This window comes from Botrytis deweyae (genome assembly GCF_014898535.1).
Source record: "Botrytis deweyae strain B1 chromosome Unknown BDEW_005, whole genome shotgun sequence".
Lineage (NCBI taxonomy): Eukaryota > Fungi > Ascomycota > Leotiomycetes > Helotiales > Sclerotiniaceae > Botrytis > Botrytis deweyae.
Genome location: NW_024066212.1, coordinates 248,220 through 266,171, shown reverse-complemented (window position 1 = coordinate 266,171; position 17,952 = coordinate 248,220). Strand labels below are relative to the sequence as shown.

At 35.5% G+C, this 17,952-nt stretch overlaps 3 protein-coding genes across 3 annotated transcripts; 1 reads left to right on the top strand and 2 right to left on the bottom strand.

Moving 5' to 3' along the window:
- Positions 1-580: 580 nt before the first annotated feature.
- Positions 581-1,343, bottom strand: EAE98_002728 (uncharacterized protein; the record flags this gene model as incomplete). The annotated part of the gene is made up of 2 exons (XM_038950348.1): positions 581-1,171; positions 1,236-1,343. 2 exons carry the CDS (start codon positions 1,341-1,343, stop codon positions 581-583), a joined length of 699 nt encoding a protein of 232 aa, XP_038812877.1.
- Positions 1,344-1,906: 563 nt separating this feature from the next.
- On the top strand, positions 1,907-3,060 carry EAE98_002727 (uncharacterized protein; the record flags this gene model as incomplete). The annotated part of the gene is made up of 2 exons (XM_038950347.1): positions 1,907-2,039; positions 2,108-3,060. The coding sequence occupies 2 exons, from the start codon at positions 1,907-1,909 to the stop codon at positions 3,058-3,060; spliced, it is 1,086 nt and encodes a 361-aa protein (XP_038812876.1).
- A 1,180-nt stretch (positions 3,061-4,240) lies between these two features.
- EAE98_002726 (uncharacterized protein) lies at positions 4,241-7,731 on the bottom strand. Its single transcript, XM_038950346.1, has 5 exons — positions 5,913-7,731; positions 5,646-5,747; positions 5,281-5,560; positions 5,027-5,230; positions 4,241-4,972 (listed from the first exon to the last, which is right to left on the bottom strand). Exons 2-5 carry the CDS (start codon positions 5,653-5,655, stop codon positions 4,615-4,617), a joined length of 852 nt encoding a protein of 283 aa, XP_038812875.1. The 5' UTR covers positions 5,656-5,747; positions 5,913-7,731; the 3' UTR covers positions 4,241-4,614.
- Between the last annotated feature and the right edge of the window lie 10,221 nt (positions 7,732-17,952).

Sequence of the window (17,952 nt, the reverse complement as noted above, 5' to 3'; positions counted from 1 at the left end):
AAGAGTTCAACAAGAGGAAATCACTGAGTCCACCTTCGAACGAGAGGCGTGACAGAACTGAATAACAAATTAGAGACTCAAGAAACTTTGAGTGTAATCATAAATTGGCATGGTGTAGAAATTATTGAACCTCTTTAACCGAATTTAAGAGGAAATAAAAGATCGAGAAAAATGTGTGACACCGTGTCTCCATTTGAAAGCAACTAAGCGTTATATCTAGTTATTGATGTGCTCTTATCAATCTCTCATTGATCAAAAAGCGTTATTCTCAAACCTGGTAATGAGCTATTGATATAATATTGAGTTTTCATTGTCCCTTGGTCAAATGTCATTTGAATTAAACGCAAGCAATTTATAGAAACCTGAATGGAGCCCGAAGTCATGGATGAGCCAGTGACTTCAAAGACAACTCGCTCCTGCACTAACATTCCTCGAATCCTCTCTTCACCAAAATCTTGGTCTCGAGCTGATATTGTTCCTGCTAGGGCACTGCTTTTCTTACTTTGAATACTTCCATGAAAAGTCATATACTTCTGATATATATCAATCGACTTTCTGGACTCCATTCCTAATCGCCACCTCAATGAACACCATTTAATAAAGTTTCACCCTCAGCACTATTTCCTCCTTCCCCTGCATCCTCCAAAATCCAATCCCTAACTGCACCCTTCCAATCACTAACCCTGCCATCCCCAACCTTCACACTAACAACCCTAACCTCCTCCCCCTCCACAAACACTCTTCCCCCATCTCCCTCTCCAGCCCTAACTCCCTCCTCCCCAAGGAAAACACAATTCTCCAAATGTTTCTCCCTCAACCATTTTTCCTCCTCTCCTCCCCTCTCGACTATCCTCGCTTCCCCATTAATCGTCGCACTAATACTACTAATCGCACTCGTATTCAATCCTATCAGCATTTCCGCCAAACTGCTTCTCCCCCCCGCGTTCCGCGGCGGACTCGTAGCTCTGTTTCCCGTAGGCGGCCTATGCGAGACCCAGTCGTGGACTAATAACGAGACGTGTGGGTTTTCGAGAAGATTGTGGGTTTTCTTCGAGGAGGGATTCGTCGTCATTATGATGGTGGGATAGGGAGACCAGGGGGTGCTGGGCAGATAGGTATAGTTCATGAGAGAAACGTGAGGACGGAGAGATGTGCATGTTGCGAGATGTAGCTATGGATTATATATTATCAGTGTTGCTCGTGAAGAAGATGTATTGAGAAAGGCGACGACATACAAATCTAGCATTTTCTAAACATTGAACGACTTCCGATGGTAAGGTTCTCGAGACTCGGAGATTGGTGGTGCCAGCTGAGGCTTCGTAGTTCAAAGGAGCTTCCGCCATGATCTCTTTGTGTCAATATGTTTTTGAGATGTAATCTGAAGTTAATTGTGATATATTCAAGAAAAGTCGAAGCCGACGAGTACCGATGGGAGAGAAGCTTAAAATGTAAGAGGAGATCGGGCATGGCGGGGCATTACCTGATCTGATCTTGATGATGATGTCTGATTACGTAATATTCGATAAGCTCTAATCTTCATCTCGAACTGATCGCAAAGTGTAACCTCAATGTCTAAAGCAATGGATTTCTACAACTTCATTCACATATTCCCAATTTCATGAAACAGATAGAGGAAGTATCCTCTATTGCTGTCATAGTTATGTATACTTTTATCAATGTAAGTATAAAGTAGAAAGGATAAGATTTGGGCTTATTTGCAGCCATTTCTGAAAAGCTCTTATCTAATCTCCTCTACAACATTTCTTTCATTCTTGTCAAAATTCACGTTGCTCTTTTCTTTTGCATTGAAAGTCCTCGTTGCAAAATATTCTGTTGCATTCATTTTCTCTAATGCTACTCTCATTTTTCATATTGATCTCCTGTCTTTCCTTATGATTACCAAATCATGATTCCTTTACCTCCTCCCTCAGTCCGGAGCAATTTCATCCGCCACATTCATCTCAGCGGCGTTACCCCCTTCCACATTGCTCAAACCATTCAATCTACGCTCGTATCCAGATTGCTTGAATATAAAAAGGGTATGCCTATTGTGACATCACATTCCCCTCCTTCTCCTCTCCTATCATGATACTAACCCAGCAAGCAGAAACCTCAGCTCAGCAAGATCCCGACCTCAAGCCTCCCGCGCCAATCCCCACAGTCCTCACATTCCAACCCACACCCGTCTACACCACCGGGCGGCGCGAGCTCCAAACCCCCCTCTCAGAACCCCTCCTCAGATCTCTTCGCGAACCATTTCTTCCCCTCTCAACCACCCATCTCCCCACCATCCGCAAGCCATTCAGCACCTCTTCCAAGAAAGAACAAATAGCCGACGTGGTGCAAACACCTCGCGGCGGACTCATCACATTCCACGGTCCCGGCCAACTAGTCATCTATCCCATCATCGACTTACTCGCATTCCGCAACCTCGGCGCAAAATGCTACGTAAACCTCCTCGAAGAATCCACCATCCGACTTCTTCACAAAATGGGCCTGGAGATCCTGGGACGCACCGAGAATCCAGGAGTCTGGTTGAACGAAGGCGAAAAGATCGCAAGTCTCGGTGTCCACTTACGGAGAAACGTAAGTAGCTACGGCGTAGGACTGAACATGATCATGGAACGAGGCTGGTGGGATCGCATCACGGCCTGCGGGCTCGACGGCAAAAAAATCGTCGGCATCGATGAACAAATGCCAAATATAGAAAAACGAGGTTTCGCAAACGAGCAAGAAAACTGGCACTCCTCATACAAAGCCATGTTAGAGAACGGAGCCGCGGTAGCCCAAACATGGGTCGACGAATTTGCCTTGGGATTAGGACGACTCGACCGCGGCGAGAAATGTGAGGAGAGTAGAACCGCGAGTGAAAATGATGTCATATCTACATCGGAAGAAACAACGATGCTGGGAAATGTAAATGGGAAGCATTGGATGGGATGGGAAGATATGCCTGAATCAGTGAGAAATTTGATTCCGCTTGATATACGCGGGGGAAACGAATTGAATGTGAGTACGGGAGGGGGATATGTGGAATATCGACGGTGGAGAGAGGAGTAAAGGGGAAGAATTTGAGTGAATAATTACCTAGGACTAGGTAGGTATTATCTATAAGTTTTTCTTGCTTTTATATTATAATCTTACTTTCTAAGATGAGTACTTTAAGTGTAGTAGATGAGGTAACATGAAATCAAGATGAAGATGAAGATGATGAGTTGAATATTTACTTACCTAGCTAATAAATATTTAAACCCCTTGTAAGATAAATAGTATTAGTCTTGAAGTAAATATCTATCTACTTGTATCTATCTACTTCTCTCTCTCTCTCTCTCTATTCCCTAGATCGTTGATTATGACTGGGTTTTACTTATAATGCTTTATTAGTTAATAAAAGTATTATCATTTAAGAGCTCTTAAAATCGTAGATTATATTATCTTAAATATAAAATATAATAGGATTTAAAAATAAGATATATAAATCTATAATAAATCTTTAAATTATTACTATTTTATTAAATTCTAAGCTTTAAGTTTAATTGAATAGTTTATATATTTGATATAATTTGTAAAGTTATTAATGTTCTTGTTTATATATAAAGTACATATACTGATTATAACCTACGGTCTAGAGGATAATATAGAGTATTTTTAATTTGAAATTATATTGATTAATTGAATTAAAAACAATTGAATTATTTTTATATAGAATTTAGTAAAAAGTTTAATTAGATTAAAAAAGTCATGTTTTAAATATAGGTATTATATTCTTTTGGAATTTTGTAGGAAAACTAATCAAGATTCAAAATTTAAGCTCATTATAGGTTAGGATTATAGAAAATACTGAAGGCGATTGATTTGTTAATTTGATAGATTATTCATCAAATGTTTTGAAAATTTTAATTAACCTTTCTATTTTGAGATATTTTATTCTATTTAAAATTAATCTAATTGATTCTAAAACAAGCTTAAAGTAATGATCCTTGCTAGCGTTCTTGTAAAATTTCAAAAGAATACGGTACGTTATAAAATCGAGTATAGTATATCTCATCTCATCTCATTAAAATCCCTTATTATTCATTCGCATACATATAGATATCAGAGTGAATACTACAGCCCCCTCTAGCGTGGTTTTACTAGCTTTCTAGCACCTTAAATAGCTTCAATTTTTCATAGGAATACAATTAAGCTTTTCACCCTCTTCAATACATATTTAGCCTCTTTTCTCATACGAATCACTTATATATTTCAAAAGAGCTTTTATTCATTAATACTACTCATAAATCAACTAACATTAAGGTATTATTACAACCACCAACAAAACACGTGGCAAGGAAAGAAAAGAAAGAAACTCTCATCCCCATCCACCCATCCGCTATTATTATCGCTAACGGGAATCTTCGCGAGATCCCCTGACACCATCACCGCCGCTAATACGGATTTCCCAACCCGTTCACAAGTTGATACTCATCCAACCGAAAGCTAATCGTGGGTGTCGATTAATTGTTCCTCATTCGTATCCATTCCGGTCGCAATCTTGTCATCCAAGTGGGTCGACGTCGAGCTAGATATCACAAGATTGTTAGCATCGGCCTTGTCAAAAATGAAGATGCGCATTTAAGCATAATCATCCTTGACAACCCGACGCTGACTTTCGTTTCTGGTGAAGGAGCTATCGTCTCCACGAGTAGCACGTCTCTCGCGTTGATTGCGGTAGAATGAAAACATACCGCCGCCACCAGTCGTACCGGCTGCTTCAATGGGAGCATCACGAACAGCGGATGGCTGGCTATCTCGGCGGCTATCTCGGCGGCGTTCTCGGCGACTTCCACCTACAGTTCCTCCAATACAAAGGAGAAGAGCAGAAATTAGTAAGCATGCCCATGCTGCCCAAGTGAAACCGAATGCATAGCGGCCTAGACTCGCATCCATACCGAAGCGACGGAACTGGTTGCGGGCTTTGACAAACTCGGCGCTGCAACTTGATTAGACGTGATGAATTATATAACGATGATTAAAAAAAACTTACGTCATTAATGAAGCTCCAAGGGAGAACCAAAAGAGAGATACCATGGACAAAACCGATCCGGAAAAGGATGCTGTTCTTCCGGTCGCTGCTAAGAGCGAAACAAAGAACGCAAAGACTGCGAACAAGAGTCCCATGAGATAAAAGACCCATCCAAATCTCCACATGTAGAAGTAAGAGAAGCTAGTGGTGGATTTTGCGTGCGAGCTATATGAGATTAGTTACCGTCGCATATTCTTGGATTGAGCACCACTTACCCAAGAAGACTGGATGGCGCACCAGAACCACCTCCAACCCAGGCATAACCAAAGGGGAGAGCCGGTACTGATTTACCACAATCGGTGTTTCCAGCTCCACAAACTCTGAAGAAATTCCATTGTGACACTGGTCTCGCTCCGGCAATGCTTGAAGTGTCGGCTGTGAGAAATTGTGTTTTGTCCAAAGGAGTGGTGCCTGTTATGCCACCTAATATCACAAAGAACATGAACATGATCGAAGCACCGAGGAGGACCAAGGAGACCAAGGCCATGATGCCACCTGCAATTGATCAATGATTAGCGACTCTTCGTGAAAGAATTGGGTGGTTTCACCACGGATCTGAGAGATAGAGATGAGAACTTACGAGCCGCCATGATGGAAGAAGCGAATTAATTGAAAGATATTAAGAGTAGATTTGTGAATGTAACAAGAGGAATGCAATGCAATTGTGAAGAATGATGGGAAACTATTCAAAATGCCATGTTAGCCTCTTACATTCTCTGTTCCAGCCTATCGTACAAATGACCTGGAAGGAAAAATCTCCGCTGTCGTACAAGCGATCCCTTGCAGATAGGTATCACTTATCGCAGCATCATCAATTAATTGAACAAAAGAGCGGGAAATGACTTACTCCAGATGAGGGGTATCAAAATTGAGCAAGGCTTTCCAAGATGGTACGGAAAGATAGATATTCGGAATATATTGAGGGAAATGGAATGTTTGTTTGAAAGGAAAGAAAAGATTGAAAGATTGAAAGATTGAAAGACCAACCCACGGAAAGCTTTTAATAAGAGTTGAAATTTTAGTCCATGCAGTATATTTCATGTGCTAAGGTAACTCAAGGAAGAACCAAACCAAGTGGAGGTGGGAGCGGGCGGCAGTTACGGCGATGACGATAGTCGGTTCGCTTCCACTAGTCAATTTTGGGGCAAGTGAGGTTGATGACTTGACGTGATATAATTGATAATTACCAAGAACTTAGTCAGTTGAATTTTCAAGGGAAGGAAACGATGAGGTAGAGGTTTGAGGTGAAGGCGGAGGTGAAGGTGGAGGTGAAGGTGGAGGTGAGGATGGATGTGGAGGTTGATGATGGCAGTGATATAATGTGACGATGTATATTGTCGATGTGTATATGTGTAATTCGTGTATTCCAATAATTAGCTAGACATCGAGCTTGGCTGTTTCTGTTTCTGTTTCTGCTTCATCTGTCTTTTCACTCCATACAGGTCAAAGATATTGTAAAGATTGATGTCATCTAGGGATAGGTAGACTTGGATCTGATGTTTATTTATTTTTCTTTCTTATTTCTTTCTTTCTCCCGTCTTCTTTCTTTGTACTGCCAATTTTCTTCTTCAATTCACGTGCCGTGCCGTGCCACACCTTGATTGATGTTGACTTCATTCTTTCATACATCCCGAACTGAAAACGAATGTCGACAGTGCTTTGACCTTGATTACATATGCACTTGACCGATCCATGAAGCTGTTGACATTTGGATATTGGGATGATGTGGCTGAGGGACGTGATCGATCATACGTCATAATGGAGTGACTAGGGAGGTACTTACTAGTGACCTCACTAGGTAGGTAATCCATCCACTGCACTGATCGACTTCTAGGAAGATCCACGATCCACTCCACCGATCTAAGGGTAAAGAGGTAAGAGTGAAGAGTGCAGAGTGAAGAGTGAAGACTAAAAAGAGTGAAGTAAGTAGTAAAAAGCTTTGACCTTATTTCTTATTCTTCTCTCCCTTGTTGACAGTGAGTGATGTTGATAGTGATGGCGATGGTATCATCACTTCCCTCTTCAACCAAGTTTTACCCCACGACAATGATTCGGTGGAAAGTCTAATGAAAGTACCTGGTGTACACATCTTGACAATTCCTTCTCTCATTCAAATCCATGACAATTTCGAAAGCTAAATATTCCAAAAGAATACGGTACCTACCTACCTCCAGCAAGTACCTCGTAGTTCATCTGATAACTTGATTTTGCGCAAGAATTAATCAAGTTATTGCGACGTTACGATGATTCGATGATGGAAACTACCCCTCCTCTTGGCGATTGGACGTCCTTGGAATTCTAGAATGTCTTGATTTCGATAAAGCGCACGAAGTGGTGTCAATATCATGGAAACGTGACTATCACGAGTACTAGTATGCTGGTAGTGAGCGGAACCGTTTGCAGCCGGACCATCATGGGAAGGGGAAGAAGGGTTCCTCACCGGTAGCTTCCATCTATCCCCGCTTACCTAACTGCTTGATTATATCGTACATCCAGCTACGATATAAATGCAAATACTTCATCTATGAATTAATATCTTACTCCCTGGCTCAAGGGTCGTTCAATTAACCTATTTGATCTTACCAAATACCTAGTCAATGACTACCGGTACTTGATACGGAGGAATAATATCACTTTACAATTATATGAAATTCATGACTTCCCCGCATTTCAGAGAGAGAAAGAAATAAACTCATCAGTTGTACTAAAATACCTGATACTTGTCTACAACACTGAGCATTTCTTGTTTACAAATATACTACACGTGATTAGCTCTTCATATCCTCATCTACGAGTACATCTCTAATTGATCATTATATATATGATACGATATCCAATACTATCATCCTTTCCGATTCTATTGAGATATATAATAATTATGAGTTTCAGATATATAGGTAATTAAAGATAGATAAGCGAAGAGGACGTATTCATATCTACTAGTGACCTAGGTAATTAATGGGAGGAAAATAACTATAATATAGTTCAGACAAACGATCTTCTTAGCCTTACTAATCACAACTAGGTAGATCACCGTGGATGAACATATCTCTCTACGGAGAAAAGTGTACGTAGTTATAAAATCGAGCGCAGCGAGGACTGGGGGTTTGGGGGCTTGCCCCCATCAAAAAGAAATACATGTCTATTATTGGTTGGAGTAAATTATTCATTCCAATAAAGACAACCTTGGAATATCTTCATCAATTTCAATAGTAAAGAATGAGAGATTAATCCAATGGCAGAATAAATAACCCAAGGCGGTGAGGGTGAGGTAAGTAAAGAATGAAATAAATTATTGAGGACAACACCTTGTTATTACTTCTCACTTCTCAATATCATATTATTTTCGAGAGCATAAGGAACCATCATACTTATCTATATATCAAACTAATATATCCAGAACCATACAAATGATTACGAGAAAGGATGACAATATTGATATATTCACACAATAGAAATGAACAGCCAAGCACCTCAGGATAAATTCAAACGGGGGTTCTTAATCTGTTCAATTCAGATGCATCTCAACTTGAAGTGATTCCTATCATGGCATTTCAACGTACCTTGTTGAAAAAGAATCTAAAGAGGATCACCAGTATACAGAAGTCTGGTAGAAAGAAATACCTCTCCAAAAGATACTATCAATCATATCGACAAGATTTTCCTGTCACGAGGTTTCAATCTGCATATCATCGTTCGATGAAGTATTGAAAAGTATCGGATCCGAATCAAACATCTTCCCCAAGACCATCATTTTTCAAGAACGAGCAACGTTACAAACCTTCTGCGCACAAAGGGGAAAACTCACATTCATGCAGGGACTACCAATATCCTACCACCTGATGCTACTTTGAATCTCCGAAGCACCACACACAGTACACAACTGTAACGACTACATACAAAACTCACCATCCTTTCAAATAAATCCGTCAGGCTACGGATGATCCGCGAACCCCTACCGCACACGCTTCCACAGCACCCGCTCGGTCCGATCCGAACGGGAAAACCACATCCCACCTATGAGCAGCGCGGTCCCACGCTCGCATCCTTCACCAGACGATAACCGAGTCTCTGGGACACCATCCGGGTCTTGCATTCCGGGGTACGCTTTCAGGAAGGTCGATGGAGGGATGGAATGGTGACGGATGCTTTGGGAAGTATCTCCGTGGCTTATGCATCGTATTGAGTAATCGAGTATGGGTCGCTTGCTCTTCAATGCCACGCTTCTCATCCCGGATGAGTTTGTGTGTAACGGGATTATGGATATTATGGATAGCCGAGTGGTCTTGAGTACTAGGTAGGTATAGAAACCTTGCGGCAGGAGATCGACAAATCTTAGATGAATCCACTTGGAGTGAAGGATTCTTAGGGCTAGATTTTACCCGTTTTTATGGAGGGATGGAGAGATGGATGGATGGATGGATGGATGAATGGATGGATGTAATTTTGTAATGGATTCAGTTTTTTTTCGGCTATAATCTTCGAGGAAGTATCCCTAGGGTTTTCTGTAAATATATCTTTTCCGAGATGCCGGGTGTGGATTTTTCTTGTTTTTACTTGCATGTTAAAGTTCTCGAGGGTTGGAAATTTGATGTCTGAGGAATTAGATGTGAATTTTGAGAGAGTTGATGAGTTTGTTCGCTCAAGTGAATTTAATCACTTAGGTAAATTCAATCTTTTAAGTGAATTTAATATCTTATACGAACTTAATTACTCAGATGAATATGATTTCTGAAATGAATTCACCATCTCAATAAATTCAATATTTCATACGAATTTAATTTCTCGTGTAAATTTACCATCTTAAGTTATCTATAATTAAATCATTCAAATCGATTCTAAATATCTCTAAATATTCCTAATAATAGCTAATAATATCTAAATATCTCTAAATATTCCTAATAATATCTAATAAATGTTTTAAGAAATGTTTCAATTAATGTTTTTGTTTTAAGTATGACTCTCTACAGGGAATAAGATGGGAAGCATAGGGTAGAAAGTAATGGCATTAGGAGGACTAGTATACTTTTAAACTATTCTTCAACTTCCGAGAGGAAGAGCTCTGTATAGGACAGAGCTCTTACTAGTACTAATTGGGGCTAGCTCCCCCTGCTCCATGATCACGTGAACCACACCTTTCAACAGTTTTAATAAATGTTTTAATTAATGTTTTAATAAATAATGAAATAAATTTAGTAATAATTTGATATTATTAATATTAATTTTTATTAATTTAATAATAATTTAATATTTATTTGATATTAAATTTGAAATAAATTTGATATAAATTTGATATTAAATTGATATAAATTTAATAATAATTTAATAATAATTTAATATTTATTTGATATTAAATTTGAAATAAATTTGAAATAAATTTGATATAAATTTGATATAAATTTGATATTAAATTGATATAAATTTGATAATAATTTAATAATAATTTGATATAAACTTGATATAAATTTGATAATAAATTTGATAATAAATTTGATAATAAATTTTATAATAAATTTTATAATAATTTAATAATAATTTAATAATGATTTATATCTTATATTTTATTTTGTTTTGTTTTGTTTTTAATAGCAATAAGTATATTTGTTTATTTGTTTATTTGTTTATTATTATATTATTTGGGATTTAGGATTTAGGATTTAAGATTGAGATTTGGGATTTAAGATTGAGATTTGGGATTTAAGATTTGAGATTTGGGATTTGGGATTTGGGATTTGATATGTATAGGAGTATAGTAATGTTGGGGATGGGATGGGATGTTGGGGATGAGCGTATATAGAGTATATGAAGTATATAAATAGATAAATAGATAAATAGATAAATAGATAAATAGATAAATAGATAAATAGATAAATAGATAAATAGATAAATAGATAAATAGATAAATAGATAAATAGATAACTAGATAAATAGATAAATAGATAAATAGATAAATAGATAAATAGATAAATGATAAATAGATAAATAGATATAACGAATTAAATTATAGAAATAAAGAAAAGAATATATAGAGTATATAAATAAACTGATTAATTAACTAGATGGAGTAGGGGTAGGGAATAGATTATAAGGGATAGATTATGAAAGTAAGGAATAGAGTATCTCTCGCGTATACTAGAATATCACGTGTAAGCGTGGGGGGGACGTTGGGGAGGCGGGAGGTGGGGGTTTCTTGAGGGGGAGGGGAGGAGGTGAGGGGAAGGGATGAGGGGAGAGGGAAGGGGATGAGGGAGGTGAGGGGAAGGGATAAGGTGGGAAAGGTAGGAAGTGAGAGAAGAAGGATAAGGGGGAGGGAGAAGAGATAGAGTAGGAGCTGATTTTTAGTGGTTTGTAGGGGTTTATAGTATTATTTGAGAAAAGGGAGGAGAGAGACGGAAACGCGCTGAGTATAAGATACCTATTAAAGAATCTCTCAGAATAAATACCATACATAAAGCGTGAATAAATAATCTTAAATTATTCATGGTCTACTATAAAGAGCCAGACTAATAAGATCTTTTTAAGAATTACTTCTTCTTGTAATTAATTATTTTATTAAATAAATATATATTAATAGCTAAATATATAGTATTTGAATTTTATATTATTTGTTTTCTTTTAAAGTTTATATAGATGGCTTCGTATTTCTATATAGGGTTTTTGATTTTAGAAAGATAGATAGATATATATAGATATAGATATATTATGAAATAGTAAGGTCTTGTTATTTATTATTTATTATTTGTTATAGATATACTCTTAGAATAGAATGAAATTTATTTTCTCTTATATAAAGAATTTTAGAATCTATAAAAAGGATTTGAATTTATATTTGAACTTAGATTATAACTTTTAAGAACAAAAGGATAAAGGAATAAAGGGATGTAATATTGAGATTGAGATTGAGATTGAGATTGAGATTGAGATTGAGATTGAGATTGAGATTGAGATTGAGATTGAGATTGAGATTGAGATTGAGATTGAGATTGAGATTGAGATTGAGATTGAGATTAGAAATTGGAATATTAGAAAAAAGGGAAGGGGATGGGAGTAGAAAGGATGACTTAGTAGATAGGGTGGAGGGAAAATGTTAAATGGATAGAAATTGAAATAGAAATGGGTATAATGAATGTAATGGAAATGGATGGGGGACAGGGGATAGGGGATGGGTATAAGATGACTTTGTTTGTTTGTAGATTTGGGGTGGAGAGGAGAGAATGATGGAGGGAGGAGGGAAAGGAGGGGAAAAAGGAGGGAAGGGAAAGGAAAGGAAGGGGTTGAGAGAGAAAGGTTGGTTTTGGATTTGGATTTGGGGGGTGGGGGTTGGTGAATGGTAAATAGTAAGGGTAGTGGTAGTTTTTGTGGATTTTGATAGGGGATAGGATGGGATGAGATATTATGGTATTTGAGAATAGTATTCTAAAGATAATATTTAAGAAATTATACTCACAAGATCAAATCTACAGAACATCAAAACCGTCATGAATCCCATCAAGTCTGATTTATATACTTCCAGAAATAGTGAGTAAAAGCTTCTTCTTTATTCATGGATATTTCTAATACTAGATACTTCCTTCTCCGACAGATGTCTTTCATCGAAGAGTCTAGCTCTTGAGAGAAAAGTTTCTGAATATATACTAGAGATAGATACTTGGAAGATTTAGAATTGGGAGGTTAAATTTTTGATATTTTGGAGGAAAATGGGTGGGAATGTATGTAATATGAATAGAAAAGACTCACGGGGAATTTCGGAGGAAGATTTTAACCGGGGCTTTGGATGTTTTGGGGATAGTATGGGGTGGCGGATAGGATATAGATGAGTAGTTGTTAAATGAATAAGTGAGAGAAGATGTGAATCTTGGGTCGATTTTGTTAATATTTTTTTCTTGAGGAGTTATCTAGTATTAGGTGTTCTTGTAATTTCTCCAGTGCTCACTGTTCATCGTTCATCGTTCATTCTTCACATATACTAGAGATATCCCATACATACTATTTAATCTATTCTACAATTTTGTAACAGGAGAAATACTACGTTTCATATACTAGATCTACAACTCGAATTCAAACCCCTTAACTTCCCGAAGAGAAAGAACAGAAATCCCATTTTAGAAAATACTCAAGGAAAGTAGATCATTCACTCTTCCTTCAAGCAGTCCTCATAAAAATCAATAATACTCACCATCCTATCATTTACAATATCACATCACACATACAGACAAGACTAGGACTTCACTCAACCAAGACTTTCGAAACAAATAGCCGGAATTTCAGCATAGCGATATATACTCGATACGAAAATAAATAAGTCTTTTACTCAAACTTTTATTGAGCTCATGTATTAGTATATTGATGATAAAGATAAAAGTTCTTGATTCCAGTATTAAGTATCACTTCTCAATATATAATCTTAGTATTATTCATCGCTTAGATATCCAAGCGAACCGAACTTGAACTACCTACCTACCTAGGTATACATAGGTATATTAGTAAGAGAACTAACAACTAACATACACGTCCACAAGTATCTGAGATAAAAATTGCTTGAATCGAAACTAGTAGTAGTAAATCCTAATCCGTTCAGTCTATCTAATTATAGTTAACTCTACATTGAATGCGATACGCTTATACATGTGATTGAATTTAATGAAGTAAAGAGGAAAAGTTTGTGAAAACCTACTTCTTCATGGATGGGTCTGAGTCATCTGTGATATTTATCATCCTATTCTATATAATATTTCTCGTACGCTGTTTAGCCCGGAGATTTCGGGAATGATGTGAGAGTTGGAGTTGAAGATTTTCTTGAGATTCGAATTCAGGATGTATTACATATCTTCATTCTCTTTTTCTTCCCCAGAAAGAAGTGGAAATAAGAAAAGAAAAAAAATGACAACTTCACTCACTCTATTAAATCTTCAACAAAATAAATTAGAAGAGACATTCCTCACTAAAAGCAATGCAGAAAATCTACCGTGCCTACTCAGCTACCCTAATACTTCCCTAAATCCAATTTCATTAGATCCTTCTTACCATTACTCATGCTTTCAGAAAGTATGCAACTCCGATGCTAGGTGTATATACTACAAGATGGTAAACTATAAGAGGACCAACCTGGTTTTTATAGCATTGGAATTGCATACTTTCTGGCCGCACAAGTAACCCAAAGCCAACCCTGCGTTTTATCATCTCTCACTGAGCCTCTAGGTATCTGGTATTTACTAAAAAAAGACTCTCCTCCCAGGCCTACCATCTACAGCTTCCCAATCATCAACCTTAAAGAAAATACTCACATATTCATATATCTTCACAGTCCAATTCCCATCTATTACAAAACTATCATACCTCTCTACTCACACCTACCTTTTCACAAATCCATCATACAAATATCCATTCTCTCCTCCTGTCCACTTCCCCGCCGCTTCACAGCCCCACATCCTTTCATATTAGTGATCTTCACTACATTCATCTAGGGAGGTATGCATTGAATATACTTCGGACGGAGTACGAGTACCAATAATTATTATCAAAATTACCTAACTATTAATTAGATCTTTAGATATGTATAGACAGGTAGGTACATACACATGAAACTCAACTCGGGGTATGCAGCAGTACCAGTACCAAAATTCAAATCAACCAATCTACAAACCCACAACCAACAAAAGCCTAGATAACCTTATACTAACTACTAAACCCCCAAAGAACTACTCATAAACTTATAAAATTAGCTTTTTTGCTTCAATTCAATAACCAATCATTCCCTCACTCATTCAATCATCATCACATAAAATCTCCCAACCCAAATCCTACCTACCTAATATTCATCCCCATCCCATCCCCATCCCGACCTTTTCCCGCACACATACATACATACATACATATATATCTAATACCGATAATGCCCCTCATATGTACTATATCACCGGAGCATCTCGGCTGATCTCACAGTTTTGAATCTAGATGCGAAAAGCCCAATGATCAAATCAATAGGTAATCCACAAGCAGAAAAGGAAAATTACATCATTCTGAATAACTTATTCAAACTTCATTTCTTCCAGGATTTGTCTAAGTTATGCTACTCGAGTATTCTTTTGGAAATCATACCTGGGTATCGTATATATACATTGGATTACTAAATCATAACTTCATAACCTGGTGAACTTCATAATCCAGAATCCACATCTTCTCTTCCTCACTCTCGTTCCTCATCTCTCCCTACATAACCTAATATCACATCCGAATTATCCGTTTACATACCTAGTATAGATCTACATCTACACCCACATATACATAATCCACATACAATACATAAAATACCTCCTTACCATCTCATTTCATCTCATCTCACCTCAGCCCAGATTTCCGATCTCCTTCTCATCACATCACATCACATACATAACATCACATCACATCACATCACATCATCAAATCCCCTCTAAACTTACCCTTACCCTTACCCCTACCCCTACCCCTACCCCTCCTCAACCCTCTAGATCTCATCTAAAATTCAAATCTCGATCTTACCCGTCGGGGAACTGATTTTTAGTTCCCGCTAGATACCTACACACATCTATTAGTCAATGGATTAGTCAATCAATCAATCATTCCCATTCCATCTTCTCATAATTCACCAACTCCCCTATCTTACCTTACCTTACCGGCCCTACCTACCCTTCCCTTTCTAATCCTCCCCGCAACCCCCCGAGATTCCCCCAATCAACCCAAATCCACAAACCCAATCCACAAACCCAATCAACCCACTCAACCCCATAAATTCACTCCTAGAATCTACCCTTCCCCCCCCTCCCCCCCTCCCTAGATGAAAATACGACCCATCCTATCACATCACCAAAAATCAACATCATTTCATTATTCATAATTAGATAAGCAGCAGCAGCATCACCCCTCCCCTCTCCTGTTCTGCCCGTACTCTAAAAAAGAACGCCTCTAAAAAGAACCCGTCGTAAATCTTTCTTCAAACTTCTTGTATTTATAAAATTCATATTCAGATTTATCTTTATATTTATCTTTATATTTACATTTATAATCACATTTATAATCACATTATATTACATTTATATTCACATTTATATTCACATTTATATTCACATTTATATTCACATTTATATTCACATTTATATTCACATTTATATTCACATTTATATTCATACAGATATCTATATTTATATTCACATATATACCTACGTTTATATTTTTATATATATCTATATTTATATATATATATATTTATATTCACACACATATCTATATTTATATTCACATATATACCTACGTTTATATTCATATATATACCTATATATATATCTACATAAAAGTTCTACCCCCTACTCACTATATACTATAACATTTTATAATAAAATCCCTATAAAGATAGTATTTATTATATATATAAAAATCAATCGCGTTTTCAATTTAAAAGATTTTATTTCGAAAATTAAATTACATATAAATTATATTATTATGACGAATATAACGTGACATACATAATGACTTATTACAGTCTAGTTCAAGACTATCTAGTTTGAATTAGATGTAGAAAACAGGCTAAATGCATTAGGCGTATTACGTAATCATCTTGATTGATATAGTCAACTGGATTGTATATAGCTTTCAATACAATACGTACTATACTTAATACTAAAAACCCTACCTATTCTATACGTCTTTTCTGATATATATAAGAGATAAAGAGATCTCTTAAGAATCTCTTTCCTTTTTAGCTTTCTTATTCTAGTTATTTGACCTCTATGATATATTCTAGTATATAATTATAACAATTATAAATTAGTTAAAAAAAATAAAACAGTTTATTTTTTAACATTTTCGTAAGGAAATTATATAAATTCAAAATTGAAAAAAAATAAGTTTTTTCAATTTATAATACTTTTCCCCTACAAAATAAGCGAAATTTTTTTTTTAAAAAATTTTTTATCTTTCAAACCTTACAATCTTATAAAAAATAAATCAGAGAAAAATAAAATAGCTTTTTTTCTTACTTCGTATTCTACTAAATATTAATAATATTTTTTTTTAAATATTTTAATCACAAATTAGTAATTGAATAAATATTTCAAAAGTTAAAGAAATAAGAATTTTAGTAAAGAAAACGATTTAAATACAATAAATAAAGACTAGAACTTTTACAATTTAATTTCATTTATATGAAAAAGATTAATTTTTACAACTCAACTCAACTCAACTAAAATATAAAATTTTAATAAATTCTCCTCTCAAAACCAAGATATATAGTTTTTTAATAATAATAATAATAATAATAATAATAATAATAATAATAATAATAATAATAATATAATAATAATAATAATAATAATAATAATAATAATATAATAATAATAATAATAATAATAATAATAATAATAATAATACTAATAATAATAATAATAATAATAATAATAATAATAATAATAATAATAATAATAATAATAATAATAATAATAATAATAAATAATAATAATAATAAAAATAATCATCTTGTAATTTATAGAAAGAAAGAATCTTCGAGCTGAAAAAACTACAAAAATAACATATATATCTTTTCATTAAAAAATTTTCATTAAAAATTTTCAATAAAAAATTATACAATTTTCTTTATATATAAAAATATTAATATTAAATCTTTTTGATCTAATTCAATCTTAAAACGATATAAAATCTTTCTATTTTAAATTTTTACATTCAATGTTTAAAAGAATTCAATGATATATATATTGAGTTTTAATTGAATGATTAAAATTACTCTTTTTGATATACGATATGAATTTGTACTGTTTTGTCACGTTGTTCTGTGAGTCTGTGTACCTATCTATCTACTAATGATCCTAATCCTAACCCTAATTCTAATCGTTTAGATA

Excerpts from the sequence above, each read along its gene's own strand:
- EAE98_002726 (XM_038950346.1), bottom strand. Across the intron at positions 5,231-5,280 it reads GCGCCATCCAGTCTTCTTGG|CTCGCACGCAAAATCCACCA; the intron begins GTAAGTGGTGCT and ends AATCTCATATAG. Across the intron at positions 4,973-5,026 it reads CTTGGAGCTTCATTAATGAC|CGCCGAGTTTGTCAAAGCCC; the intron begins GTAAGTTTTTTT and ends ATCAAGTTGCAG.